General features: G+C 40.1%; 2 protein-coding genes across 2 annotated transcripts in view; one reads left to right on the forward strand and one right to left on the reverse strand.

Annotated features, from left to right (window-relative positions):
* The window catches only part of LOC139749510 (gastric triacylglycerol lipase-like), a 294,599-nt gene that overhangs the window by 42,702 nt on the left and 237,574 nt on the right, over nt 1-14,323 (forward strand). The window lies entirely within an intron of this gene.
* Acox3 (Acyl-CoA oxidase 3) overlaps nt 1-14,323 on the reverse strand; it is a 185,750-nt gene that overhangs the window by 1,352 nt on the left and 170,075 nt on the right. The window contains exon 14 of the mRNA XM_071663819.1: nt 7,481-7,635. Coding sequence (XP_071519920.1) covers nt 7,481-7,635 — 155 coding nt within the window. The remainder of the gene's footprint in view (nt 1-7,480; nt 7,636-14,323) is intronic.

The following is a 14,323-nucleotide window of genomic DNA, read 5'->3' on the forward strand; positions in this document are numbered from 1 at the left end:
GTGCCTGTCTTTCTACAACCCTAAAAAGCATCCTACACTCAGGTAATTTTTCTAAAATCCCAAACCCTAGGACTGGCCTATAGACTCCTGTAGCTGAATTGTTCTTTCTTCATCAATTCTAAGCCTCCTAGGTTTGACCTGTAGACTCCTAAAGCTAAACTATTCTTTCCTCGTCAATTCTAAGACTCTTTCATTCCTAGTAGGGTAAACATTTTCTTACCTCAGTAGTTCTGAAACTCGAGGGCAGAGCTGTTCCTAAAGAATTCTACAGAGATCTTAGAACTGCCATCTTAAGGCCTGTCTACACGAGCGGGCCTGATTGGTGGGCTTGCCCGTTAACGGGCATATTTGACGGGCAAACTATCAAATTGCCCGAAAGCCCGCCGAGCGAAATCACTGAGCTGGTGTCCGGTAGCTGGAATTTCTACCCTGCCAGACGCACAAAATCTTTTTCTTGACAATGCTAGGCACCATGGTTCTCGTACCGCACTCCCCCCGCTACTGGCAACATCGTCGGGCAGGCCCGGCTGTTCATCACTTCGGTCGTGTGGAAAACATTCACGGGCAGGCCTGCCAGAATTTGCCCGTTAACGGGCAAACCCGCCGATCAGGCCCGCTCGTGTAGACAGGCCTTTAGACCTGTTCTTTCTTCAGCATTTATAGGTAATATAGGCAACACTATTCTTTAAAAACAGTTATCCCAGTGAGGCATGGGCAAATGATGATAATATACAGAAGAGGATGAATGTGTTGAAATGTTTGAGGACAGTATGTGGGATGAAGAAGGTTGATTAAATAATAGAGTAAGAGAGAAGGGTAATAAGAGAATGGTAAGGATATCTGAAGAGGGTGTGCTGAAATGGCTTTGAAATATGGAAAGTATGAGTGAGGTGATATTGACAAAGAGGATATAGGTATCAGGAATGCTTAAATGTATTTGTTCATACCACCTTAGGTACTTTCCCATTCTTTGTATAGTTTATTTATCATCACACTGGGAAGACTAGAGGTACTCCAGAAGGATAAAACAGGAGCTTGAGGTTAAAGTATTGACGATTTGATTAAATTAGCACTGTAAAGAAATACTACAAATCATATAGATGTAAGGCTGATGAAAGTAGGAGAAACTGACCAGTTAACAGTGGGGATTTGGCTCGGATACATTTGGAGAAATCTCTACCAAATCTGGCAGTTTAAGTGTAAGATTACTGATGTAAAAGATGAAGGCCAAGCTTACCACCTATTATCTTATTTTCTGGTACACTGAAATGCATTTTGAAAAAATGCATTCAAGTGAACAAAATCTTTTAAGAAAATTGATGACAGATTCCTTAATTGGGAGGAGTTGGTGATTTAAGTTTAAATATGCACCCCAGATGACCTGCTGATAAATTACAGTACTGTTAAAGGATAGTAAATGAACTGATTTAAAGATTGCTTACTACTTTGCAAACTTTGTTTTCAAATGAGTATGACTCCCTCATGGCTGAATCTTCATTCTAAAAATCTTAAAACTTTAATGCAAGACTTTGTAAACATATTAGGATTGTTATCCCTGACTTTACATGTTATGAATTGTAACAGTCATTGATGACCTTAGAATTTTGTTGAGAGTAACTCTGTTTATAACTGGTAAGAAGTGCTGAAGGACTTCTCTAGAGGTGATGTTGCCACTGTTGTTTCAACTTTTACTTCTGGTAGAACCCTGAGTCCTAGAGTGGATTGTGCATATTCCTGATCTCATTGTATCATAACTAACTTTATATGAGAGCCCCATCTGATCTTGGATATCCCCTATGAATAAGTAATTTTTCTTGTATGCCTGGAGATATGTTTAGCCATAATTTATTCTTATCTTTTGTTTGGATGCTTGGGTAAATGAGGAAACAATTTAGATATGAAGGATACCTTAAGGCCTCACACCACAGAATGACCAAAGGCTGTAGCTCTTTTATAAGGATAGAAGGTGTTACTATTACATCTTGTAGTATTAGATGACTTTTCATAACTTACAGAATAATAAACTAGATTGAATATGGAATAGCAACTCGGAGATTAATTAATACACAATTATTTCTGAAACTCTCTCTGGAGTTATATTTGGAGAGTTAAGGCAATTGAGGCAAGGTTCTTCTTTATTAGGGTAGTTTGGTTCACTTCTATGGTCACATTTCTCGGGTGAATACAAGAATTCAGTATAGTAAACCAAAATTCTGGTTTATTAAACTCTTCTATGGTATAACAGACTGAATTCTGTATACTCTTGTTTCTGAAGCTGGGTCTGTGTGGTTCAGAGACTCGTCAGCTTGAGGTTGCAGCTTAAGTCATTATCATCAGATCATTTGTTTCCTTTATTGAAAAAGTTAAATAATAATGAATCTAATGCAGCAATATTGGCCAAAAGCAAATGACAAATTAACTCATTAGCTCCTCATTTCAGTTTCCTTTTCCATCTTGTGAATCTCTCATTTTTCATGTTTTATAAAACATGTATTTACCCTTACAATTTGAAAGGCATTCATATTGAAATGAAAAAAAAAAAATCATTTTAGATGTATATTTTGTTTACTACTACCATTACCACTGTGTAGAAGTTTTGCACCTGTGCCTGCAGAGTGCACTTAAAAGTGCAAAAGTAAGCTTAGAGTATCGAGTTGCCAGTATGCATCTTTTATGATTAAGAAACGGATTACTGATTATTACCAGGCTTTATCCCAAATCATAATACATCTTATCATCCTAAAAGTAATTCGTGGTTTCTTCAAAACAGCAAAATTATAAAAGTGTAAAATTACCAGCTGCACCAGACAGATACGGTGCTGTCAAAACATAAGGTGGAGGGGGACAACACTGCCTCCAACTGTGATACAAACATCTTCATGCCACATCTTCAATGTTGGAGGTGTAAGTGTCCATAAATCACATTCCAAATAATCTAAAGAGAGCTTATCATCAACAAGTAATTCATGATCATCTGCTTAGTCCTCTAGATTTTGCTGAATGCTGCTCAACTTCCTTCTTGAAAAAACTCTAGAGACTGTGGTGTCATTGGCATGGCACAAAATTACTGAAAGAATGAAATTTAGGGAAGCAGTGATGGCGTGCGCAGAAGATGCTTGTGGCATGAGAAGCGTGGGAGGTGAGCAGATTAGAAAGGGTAGTGAGTGGTGGGAGAAGGAAGTAAGATTATTAGTGAAAGAGAAGAGAGAGGCATTTGGATGGGTTTCCAGGGAAATAGTGCAAATGACTGGGAGTGTATAAAAGAAAGAGGCAGGAGTTCAAGAGAAACGTGCAAGAGGTGAAAAAGAGGGCAAATGAGAGATGGAGTGAGAGTATCATTAAATTTTAGGGAGAATAAAAAGATGTTTTGGAAGGAGATAGATAAAGTGCTTAAGACAAGAGAACAAATGGGGAACCGGTGAAGGGGGCTAATGGGGAGGTAATAACAAGTAGTGGTGAGGTGAGGAGATGGAGTGAGTATTTTGAAGGTTTGTTGAATGTGTTAGATGATAGAGTGGCAGATATAGGGCATTTTGGTCAAGGTGGTGTGCGAAGTGAGAGGGTTAGGGAGAATGATTTGGTAAAAAGAGAAGAGATAGTAAAAGCTTTGCGGAAGATGGAAGCCGGCAAGACAGCAGTTTTGGATGGTACTGCAGTGGAATTTATTAAAAAAAGGGGGGGTGGCAGAATGTGCTGTTGACTGGTTGGTAAGGATATTTAATGTATGTATGACTCATGGTGAGGTGCCTGAGGATTGGTGGAATGCATGTATAGTGGCATAGTACAAAGGCAAAGGGGATAAAGATGAGTGCTCAAATTACAAAGGTATAAATTTGTTGAGTATTGCTGGGAAATTATATGGGAGGGTATTGATTAAGAGGGTGAAAGCATGTACAGAGCATCAGGTTGGGGAAGAGCAGTGTGGTTTCAGAAGTGGTAGAGGATGTGTGGATCAGGTGTTTGCTTTGGAGAATGTATGTGAGAAATACTTAAAAAAGCAAATGGATTTGTATGCAGCATTTATGGACCTGGAGAAGGCATATGACAGTTGATAGAGATGCTCTGTGGAAGGTATTAAGAATATATGGTGTGGGAGGCAAGTTGTTAGAAGCAGTGAAAAGTTTTTATTGAGGATGTAAGGCATGTGTAAGAGTAGGAAGAGAGGAAACTGATTGGTTCTCAGTGAATGTCGGTTTGTGGCAGGGGTGCGTGATGTCTCCATGGTTGTTTAATTTGTTTATGGAAGGGGTTGTTAGGGAGGTGAATGCAAGAGTTTTGGAAAGAGGGGCAATTATACAGTCTGTTGTGGATGAGAGAGCTTGGGAAGTGAGTCAGTTGTTGTTCGCTAATACAGCGCTGGTGACTGATTCGGGTGAGAAACTGCAGAAGCTGGTGACTGAGTTTGGTAAAGTGTGTGAAAGAAGAAAGCTGAGAGTAAATGTGAATAAAAGCAAGGTTATTAGGTACAGTAGGGTTGAGGGACAAGTCAATTTGGAGGTAAGTTTGAATGGAGAAAAACTGGAGGAAGTGAAGTGTTTTAGATATCTGGGAGTGGATTTGGCAGTGGATGGAACCATGGAAGTGGAAGTGAGTCACAGGGTGAGGGAGGGGGACGAAAGTTCTGGGAGCATTGAAAAATGTGTGGAAGGCGAGAACATTATCTCAGAAAGCAAAAATGGGTATGTTTGAAGGAATAGTGGTTCCAACAATGTTATATGGTTGCAAGGTGTGGGCTATAGATACAAGTTCTCTGGAGGAGGGTGGATGTGTTGGAAATGAGATGTTCAAGGACAATATGTGGTGTGAGGTGGTTTGATCGAGTAAGTAATAAAAGGGTAAGAGAGATGTGTGGTTGAGAGAGCAGACAAGGGTGTTTTGAAATGGTTCGGTCACATGGAGAGAATGAGTGAGGAAAGATTGACAAAGAGGATATATGTGTCAAAGGTGGAGTGAACAAGGAGAAGTGAGAGACCAAATTGTAGGTGGAAAGATGCAGTGAAAAAGATTTTGAGAGATTGGGGCCTGAACATGCAGGAGGGTGAAAGGCGTGCAAGGAATAGATTAAATTGGAACGATGTGGTATATCGGGGTTGACGTGCTTTCAATGGATTGAACCAGGGCATGTGGAGCGTCTGGGTAAACCATGGGAAATTTTGTGGGACCTGGATGTGGAAAGGAAGCTGTGGTCTTGGTGCATTATACATGACACCTAGAGACTGAGAGTGAACGAATGTGGCCTTTGTTGTCTCTTCCTAGTGCTACCTCGCGCACTTGCGGGAGGAGGGGGTTGTCATTTCATGTGTGGCGGGGTGGCAACAGGAATGAATAAAGGCAGCAAGTGTAAATTATGTACATGTGTATATATGTTTATGTCTGTGTATGTATATATATGTATACGTTGAAATGTATAGGTATATATATGTGTGTGTGTGGATGTGTATGTATACACATGTGTATGTGGGTGGGTTGGGTCATTCTTTCGTCTGTTTCCCTGGGCTACCTCGCTAACACAGGAGACAGCAACAAAGTGTAATGAATGAAAAAATAAAATGAAGAAATTATTGCAACCCAGTAACCAACCAGTTCCAGTGGGCAGCTTTGAAACAGAGGAGCAAAACTTGATGCATATGTGTATGTCTTCAGAAGTCACATACCCCTCTTAAATTTTCTTATGGGGAGTTAAGGTGATGTAATATATAAGGGACATAACAACAGGAATTGTAAATCAGGAAGAAAGCATATCTTGAGGATGAAAATGATTTTATTTTTCCAAACTTTATCACCATTTCCCATGAATAGCAAATAGTTCATTTCATTTAAAAATATATTTAACAAGAAAGTGAATTCAGTTCTGGAAGTAAATTGAGAGTTATGTTGTGTTATAAAACATGATGTTTATTACAGGAAGGACTGGGGAAGTATATTAAAATATACAATTGGAATTAAACATACAGGACAAGAAGTAAAAGCTGAAAATCACTGTATTCCAGATGGCATGATATAAATCTCTCTCTCTCTCTCTCTCTCTCTCTCTCTCTCTCTCTCTCTCTCTCTCTCTCTCTCTCTCTCTCTCTCCCCCCCCCCTAATCATGGACAAAAGTCCACATCAAGGACAGGCCTTAACTAAAATACTGAAAGGATTATGAATGGGGAAAAGAACAGACAAGAGTAAATATTCATGAATTTTGGAGGAAGTGAAAAACCTATCATTTAAAATTTGTCAGGTCAGTTTTTGGAAATGACATGAAAGGTTAGAGAGTCCCAAAGCTTTGAAGTATAGGGAAAGAAACGGATATCAAAACAGCCCACCCTCATGTTGCCAATGGCCACACAGTAGTCATGTGGTGCACCAGCTTGCCGAGTATTGCATGGTCTAGCTAGTGGAGGGAGCACACAAGCAGCAGACATATAAGTCATTAAAATTTTTTTTGTCATTTTGTTTGTCACAGGTTCCTCTACTTAGATTGAGTTCAGTTCCAATTAAAAACAGGAATCTTAACAGTTACTGGTAATTTGATAAAAATGGGATATCATGAGGAGGTATGAAGAAATAACAAATGGTAAAAGGTATAGTGATAGAAATCTAAGAAAAAAATGCATTTTCTCCTCAAAGCATTAGACATGTTTCATAACTAATGCATGCTCCCCTGGTCTGGGTCCTGTCTGGTTTGATGGGGGAAGCTGTTTTCACCACCAAATGGTAGTTTTGGTTGATTCAAACATATTTGAATTTGTGTTGTGGATGTATTCATAGTATCGAACAGGACCAACTAACAATGGAGTCAAACCTCAGAAGTTACAATATGGGGACTGACCTGAAGATGGTATGACTGTGAACACAAGAGGATGGCAGCAATTCTTGCCAAAAGGGTCAAGTCTTGGAAGTTACACATTAGAGATCTAACTTAGGCAATTGGTGCATGTGTGCACACTTGGAAGATGGACAGCAGACATGGCTTATTGCAGACTTAAGTTGGCTAATGAATACTTATAAGTGGAAAAAGAAGTATTTTCACTGACCTCTCTTTGCAACCATCTAAGTCATAAAGTACAAATCAATGGTTACTATGGTAAGCCTTTGTAAGATTTTTTCCTATTAGTATGTTATGATAAATATTCGATGAGAGGAGGAACTATCTACCACAGCTACTACCCCCAGGATTAAGGGTTTCATAAATACTATCTCCTTTCAACACGGAAATTAAGAAAGGGGGTCCACTGCATCTGTCATCCCTGACAGCTGTGGAGCAGTAGCCCCATCCCTATAAGAATTCCAAGATGAAATTTACTTTTATGCTGTCTATCTTTCACTCTGCAAGAATAAAAGCATTTTCTGTAAGGGTACAAAACCCTCTGATGTTTAAAAAATAATGAGTGGATATTTAAGGATTAAATGAGGTCATGACATTTTTGACCCAGGAAAACATGACATTAGTGGAAATTCTAATATTACTTATTATAAAATGTATTACATTCTCACCTCCCCATCAGCATTTCCAAGTGCTGAGCGTAGGATGAAATCTGGTGGGGCAAATGCATCAACAAGACCCACAGCATCAGGCAGTAAGTTAAGACATTGTTGCCTGATGTGATGGTGAACCATGGTGATGAAGGTTTCATCCCTGATCAGACCTCCTGAAGAGATGCACATGTATATGTTTCAAATGAGTAGAGCTGTATTACCTCTCATACATATAAGTAACACATACAGTCTTGATACAATATATTTTCACCTTATGACAGAATTCTAAACTTTTATCCATACTAGTAATGATACCTTACAAGTAAACTAGGAGCCAAATCAAAATAACATTATACATAATAACATGGCTCCTTGTTTTTACATTTCATCTCGTATTACTTTCATACTATATTTGCAGTCATAATGTACCCAGTACAGTATTCCATTTTTTCCTGAACTGATTGCTCTAGTCATCAAAAGAAGGCCTCAATGAGGACTAAAGTAGTAGTGGTACGTGACAGGCATCCATCAACCAGAAGTACTACTGCCAGGGTATCAAGAAGGTTAGTGATGGCATTACAGTGAGCCAACACTGAGCTGTTTACTATTTTCTCCTCTTTAAACGGGTAGCTGCCTTTCCTCCTTGATTCACCTATATATAGGGTTGCTGGCAACCAGTCCACAAATCATACCCTGTCCATCTCAAAAATAACATTTAACAACATATAACCCATAAAACTCTTTAGTTTCCCCTCTAGTTTTCCTCCCTTTCTCAAATTATGGCAGTACTATACACGTACAATGGCATTCTCTAGTGCCTTATCAGAATGGCACCATTGGCTGAGGAGGGCTGAATGTCCCAGGGGCTCCCTTAATCACACAACTCTTAGATCTCTCTCTATTCCTTTCTGCAACATTTGCTGTCTCAAATCTAACCTTCCCTATGAAGAACATATGGTGTCGACATCTTCTGCTGATCTTCATCCCTTTGAAACCTACCTGTCCAGGGATGTTTTTTCTCTATACTATCGGATCTTTAACATTAATCTCTACCATCATTTCAGCTCCAAGGTTGGTGTTTGTACCATTAGTAACACACACACACACTGTCAATCCTAAGATCATGGATCTTGTCTCCCTACTTGGATGCCACCTGGCTAAATCTTTTTCTAACCTTTATATTACTTTGCTTACAATGTTTGCATATTTCCCCGTCAATTCCTCCATGTTTACAACTCTGTGTCTACCCAACTTCCTGCCAAAAGACCTGTTCTCACATTAATGTGCTTAAATCCTCTAGGTAGGGAATTTAGTTGTATAACACTTGGATTAGTTAGGCTCTGTCTGAGACAAGCCAGGCAAAGCTAAAGACCTTTCTTTTTCTATCCTTAATTATCTGGAAGAAATAAGTGAACATAAGTTTTCCACCTGCCATAGCCGCTTTCCCAACCTGCTCAACCTCTTCTTCACTTATAAGCTCTCCCACCATTCATATACTATAACCAGTCCCTGCTATCTTGTGTTTGACCATCTAGTGATTTACATATATGTTGCTCTGAAAAACAGAAAAAGTTTCAAAAATCACACAGAAATTGTTGGCAGCTGCTCTGGCTACTGCTCATCAGAGCAATTATTCACTGGCAAGTAATGGGATCATCTAAGGCATGTTTTTACCTCACTGTCATGGAATTCAGCACAATTGTGCTTAGCAAATATAATGATATACTGCATAAAAGCTAAACAGCGAATAACATGACTGAGGTAGGAAGGGAATGTTGAGGTGATGGCAGTGGCAGTTCACTGTGGTGGGGGAGTAACCATACTGCTTGTAATTCCCTCCCAAACCTCCAGTTTATGGTAATGATACACTCTGAATTCTCATGTTGTAATATTGTACATGTACAAATTGGTAACTAATTTCAGTAAATAACACAGAAACAAATGAATTATTTGAAGAATCTTTCTAGAAATATCTGTATATGCACTTGTAAACTTTTGTAATGTCATTTCCTCTGATAAGGAATACACCATTTATATTGACAAAAGTGATTATGGATCTAAGTGAATGATGCTATTAATATTATGATGCAAGAAATGACAAACAATCATGGAAAATACATACATGTCTTTTTTCATGCATTTTTATTTCCCCCATTAGTGGGGTAACATCAAGAGCAGATGACTGAGCCTTAGAGATAAAAAAATCCTCACTTGGCCTTCTCTGTTCCTTGTTTTGGAAAAGCAAAATAGGACTGGAGGATCTCCAGCCCCCTGCGCCCACCCCTTTTAATCGCCTTCTATGGCAACGGAAATACATGGGAAGTATTATTTCTTTCCTATCTCTAGAGGAGAGTGATTGGTTCCCAGTGAATATCGGTTTGCAGCTGGGGGTGTGTGATGTCTCCATGGTTGTTTAATTTGTTTATGAATGGGGTGGTTAGGGAGATGGATGCAAGAGTTTTGGAGAGAGGGACAAGTATGCAGTCTGTTGGGATGAGAGGGCTTGGGAAGCAACTTGGTTGTTGTTCGCTGATGATACAGCACTGGTGGCTGATTCAGGTGAGAAACTGCAGAAGTTGGTGACTGAGTTTGGTAGAGTGTGTGAAAGAAGAAAGCTGAGAGTAAATGTGAGCAAGGTTATTAAGTTCAGTAGGTTTGAGGGACAAGTCATTTGGGAGGTAAGTTTGAATGGAGAAAAACTGGAGGAAGTGAAGTGTTTTAGATATCTGGGAGTGGATTTAGCAGTGAATGGAACCATGGAAGTGGAAGTGAGTCACAGGGTGGGGGAGGGGGTGAAGGTTCTGGGAGCATTGAAGAATGTGTGGAAGGCCAGAACGTTATCTTGGAGAGCCAAAATGGGTATGTTTGAAGGAATAGTGGTTCCAGCAATGTTATACGGTTGCGAGGCATGGGCTATAGATAGAGTTGTGCGGAGGAGGGTGGATGTGTTGGAAATGAGATGTTTGAGGACAATATGTAGCTAGAGGTGGTTTGATTAAGTAATGAAAGGGTAAGAGAGATGTGTTGTAATGGAAAGAGTGTTTAAAGAATGTGGTTGAGAAAGAAGAAGAGGGTGTATTGAAATGGTTTGGTCACATGGAGAGAATGTATGTGGAAAGATTAACAAAGAGGATATATGTGTCAGAGGTGGAGGGAACAAGGAGGAGTGGGAGACCAAATGGAGGTAGAAGGATGGAGTGAAAAAGATTTTGAGCAATCAGGGCCTGAACATGCAGGAGGGTGGGAAGCATGCAAGGAATAGAGGGAATTGGAACATGTGGTAACTGGGATCAATGTGCTGTCAATAGATTGAACCAGGGCATGTGAAGCGTCTGGGGTAAACCATGGGAAGTTTTGTGGGGCCTGGATGTGGAAAGGGAGTTGTGGTTTCGGTGCATTACACATGACAGCTAGAGACTGAGTGTGAATGAATGTGGTCTTTCCCTAGTGCTACCTCACACATACGGGAGAGATGGGGGGTGCCATTTCATGTGTGATGGGGTGACGATGGGAATGGATGAGGGCAGCAAGTATGAATATGTACATGTGTATGTGTCTATGTATGTATATGTATGTATATGTTGAAATGTATAGGTATGTATATGTGCGTATGTGGGCGTGTATGTATATACATGTGTAAGTGGGTGGGTTGGACCATTCTTTCGTCTGTCTCCTTGCGCTACCTCGCTAATGAGGTAGACAGTGACAAAGTCATAATAATAAATAAAATATATTTTTTCTTTTTTATTATTTTGCCTTGTCGCTGTCTCCCGCGTTAGCGAGGTAGCGCAAGGAAATGGATGAAAGAATGGCCCAACCCACCCACATAAACATGTATACACATACATGTACACACACGCAAATATACATACCTATACATCTCAACGTATATATATATATATATATATATATATATATATATATATATATATATACACACACAGACATATACATATATACACATGTACATAATTCATACTGTCTGCCTTTATTCATTCCCATCACCACCTCGCCACACACGTAATAACAACCCCCTCCCCGCTCGTGTGTGAGGTAGTGCTAGGAAAAGACAACAAAAGCCCCATTCGTTCACACTCAGTCTCTAGCTCCCTTTCCACATCCAGGCCCCACAAAACTTTCCATGGTTTATCCCAGACGCTTCACATGCCCTTGTTCAATCCATTGACAGCATGTCGGCCCCAGTATACCACATCGTTCCAATTCACTCTATTCCTAGCACGCCTTTCACCCTCCTGCATGTTCAGGCCCCAATCACTCAAAATCTTTTTCACTCCATCCTTCCACCTCCAATTTGGTCTCCCACTTCTCCTCATTCCCTCCACCTCTGACACATATATCCTCTTGGTCAATCTTTCCTCACTCATTCTCTCCATGTGACCAAACCATTTCAAAACACCCTCTTCTGCTCTCTCAACCACACTCTTTCCATTACCACACATCTCTCTAACCCTATTATTACTTACTCGATCAAACCAACTCACACCACATATTGTCCTCAAACATCACATTTCCAGCACATCCACCCCCCTCCGCACAACTCTATCCATAGCCCATGCCTCACAACCATACAACATTGTTGGAACCACTATTCCTTCAAACATACCCATTTTTGCTTTCCGAGATAATGTTCTCGACTTCCACACACTCTTCAATGCTCCCAGAATTTTCGCCCCCTCCCCCACCCTATGATTCACTTCCACTTCCATGGTTCCAACTGCTGCCAAATCCACTCCCAGGTATCTAAAACACTTCACTTCCAGTTTTTCTCCAATCAAACTTACCTCCCAATTGATTTGACCCTCATCCCTACTGTACCTAATAACCTTGCTCTTATTCACATTTACTCTCAACTTTCTTCTTTCACACACTTTATCAAACTCAGTCACCAGCTTCTGCAGTTTCTCACATGAATCAGCCACCAGCGCTGTATCATCAGCGAACAACAACTGACTCTCTTCCCAAGCTCTCTCATCCACAACAGCCTGCATACTTGCCCCTCTTTCCAAAACTCTTGCATTCACCTTCCTAACAACCCCATCCATAAACAAATTGAACAACCATGTATATGTATATGTATATATCATATTATTTCTTTATTATACTCTGATGCTGTCTCCCGCATTAGTGAGGTAGCGCAAGGAAACAGACGAAAGAATGGCCCAACCTACCCTCATACACAAGTATATGTATAAATGCCCACACATGCACAAATACATACCTATACATTTCAATGTATACATACATATACAGACATATACATATATATACACATGTACATGTTCATACATGCTGCCTTCATCCATTCCTGCTGCCACCCTGCCGCACATGAAATGACACACCCCTCCCCTGCGTGCATACAAAGTATATATGTATTTTTCATTATACTTAATCACCGTTCTCCCACATCAGTGAGGTAGTGCAAGGAAACAGACGAGGAATGACCCAACCCACCAACATAAACATGCATGTACAAAAACACCCATACACGCACATATACATATGTATACATTTCAAGGTATACATACACATGTACATATTCATACTTGCTTCCTTCATTCATTCCTGTCGCCACCCCGCCACACATAAAATATATATATATATATATATATATATATATATATATATATATATATATATATATATATATCTTTTTTTCATACTATTCGCCATTTCCCGCATTAGCGAGGTAGCGTTAAGAACAGAGGACTGGGCCTTTCAGGGAATATCCCTGGGGATAGGGGAGAAAGAATACTTCCCACGTATTCCCTGCGTGTCGTAGAAGGCGACTAAAAGGAAAGGGAGCGGGGGGCTGGAAATCCTCCCCTCTTGTTTTTTTTGTTTTTCTCAAAGAAGGAACAGATATATATATATATATATATATATATATATATATATATATATATATATATATATATATATATATATATATATATATTTTTTTTTTTTTTTTTTGCCGCTGTCTCCCGCATTTGCGAGGTAGCGCAAGGAAACAGACGAAAGAAATGGCCCAACCCACCCCCATACACATGCCTTGATTCAATCCACTGACAGCACGTCAACCCCGGTATACCACATCGCTCCAATTCACTCTATTCTTTGCCCTCCTTTCACCCTCCTGCATGTTCAGGCCCCGATCACACAAAATCTTTTTCACTTCATCTTTCCACCTCCAATTTGGTCTCCCTCTTCTCCTCGTTCCCTCCACCTCCGACACATATATCCTCTTGGTCAATCTTTCCTCACTCATTCTCTCCATGTGACCAAACCATTTCAAAACACCCTCTTCTGCTCTCTCAACCACGCTCTTTTTATTTCCACACATCTCTCTTACCCTTACGTTACTTACTCGATCAAACCACCTCACACCACACATTGTCCTCAAACATCTCATTTCCAGCACATCCATCCTCCTGCGCACAACTCTATCCATAGCCCACGCCTTGTAACCATACAACATTGTTGGAACCACTATTCCTTCAAACATACCCATTTTTGCTTTCCGAGATAATGTTCTCGACTTCCACACATTCTTCAAGGCTCCCAGAATTTTCGCCCCCTCCCCCACCCTATGATCCACTTCCGCTTCCATGGTTCCATCTGCTGCCAGATCCACTCCCAGATATCTAAAACACTTCACTTCCTCCAGTTTTTCTCCATTCAAACTCACCTCCCAATTGAATTGACCCTCAACCCTACTGTACCTAATAACCTTGCTCTTATTCACATTTACTCTTAACTTTCTTCTTTCACACACTTTACCAAACTCAGTCACCAGCTTCTGCAGTTTCTCACATGAATCAGCCACCAGCGCTGTATCATCAGCGAACAACAACTGACTCA

This window comes from Panulirus ornatus, chromosome 7 (assembly GCF_036320965.1).
Source record: "Panulirus ornatus isolate Po-2019 chromosome 7, ASM3632096v1, whole genome shotgun sequence".
Lineage (NCBI taxonomy): Eukaryota > Metazoa > Arthropoda > Malacostraca > Decapoda > Palinuridae > Panulirus > Panulirus ornatus.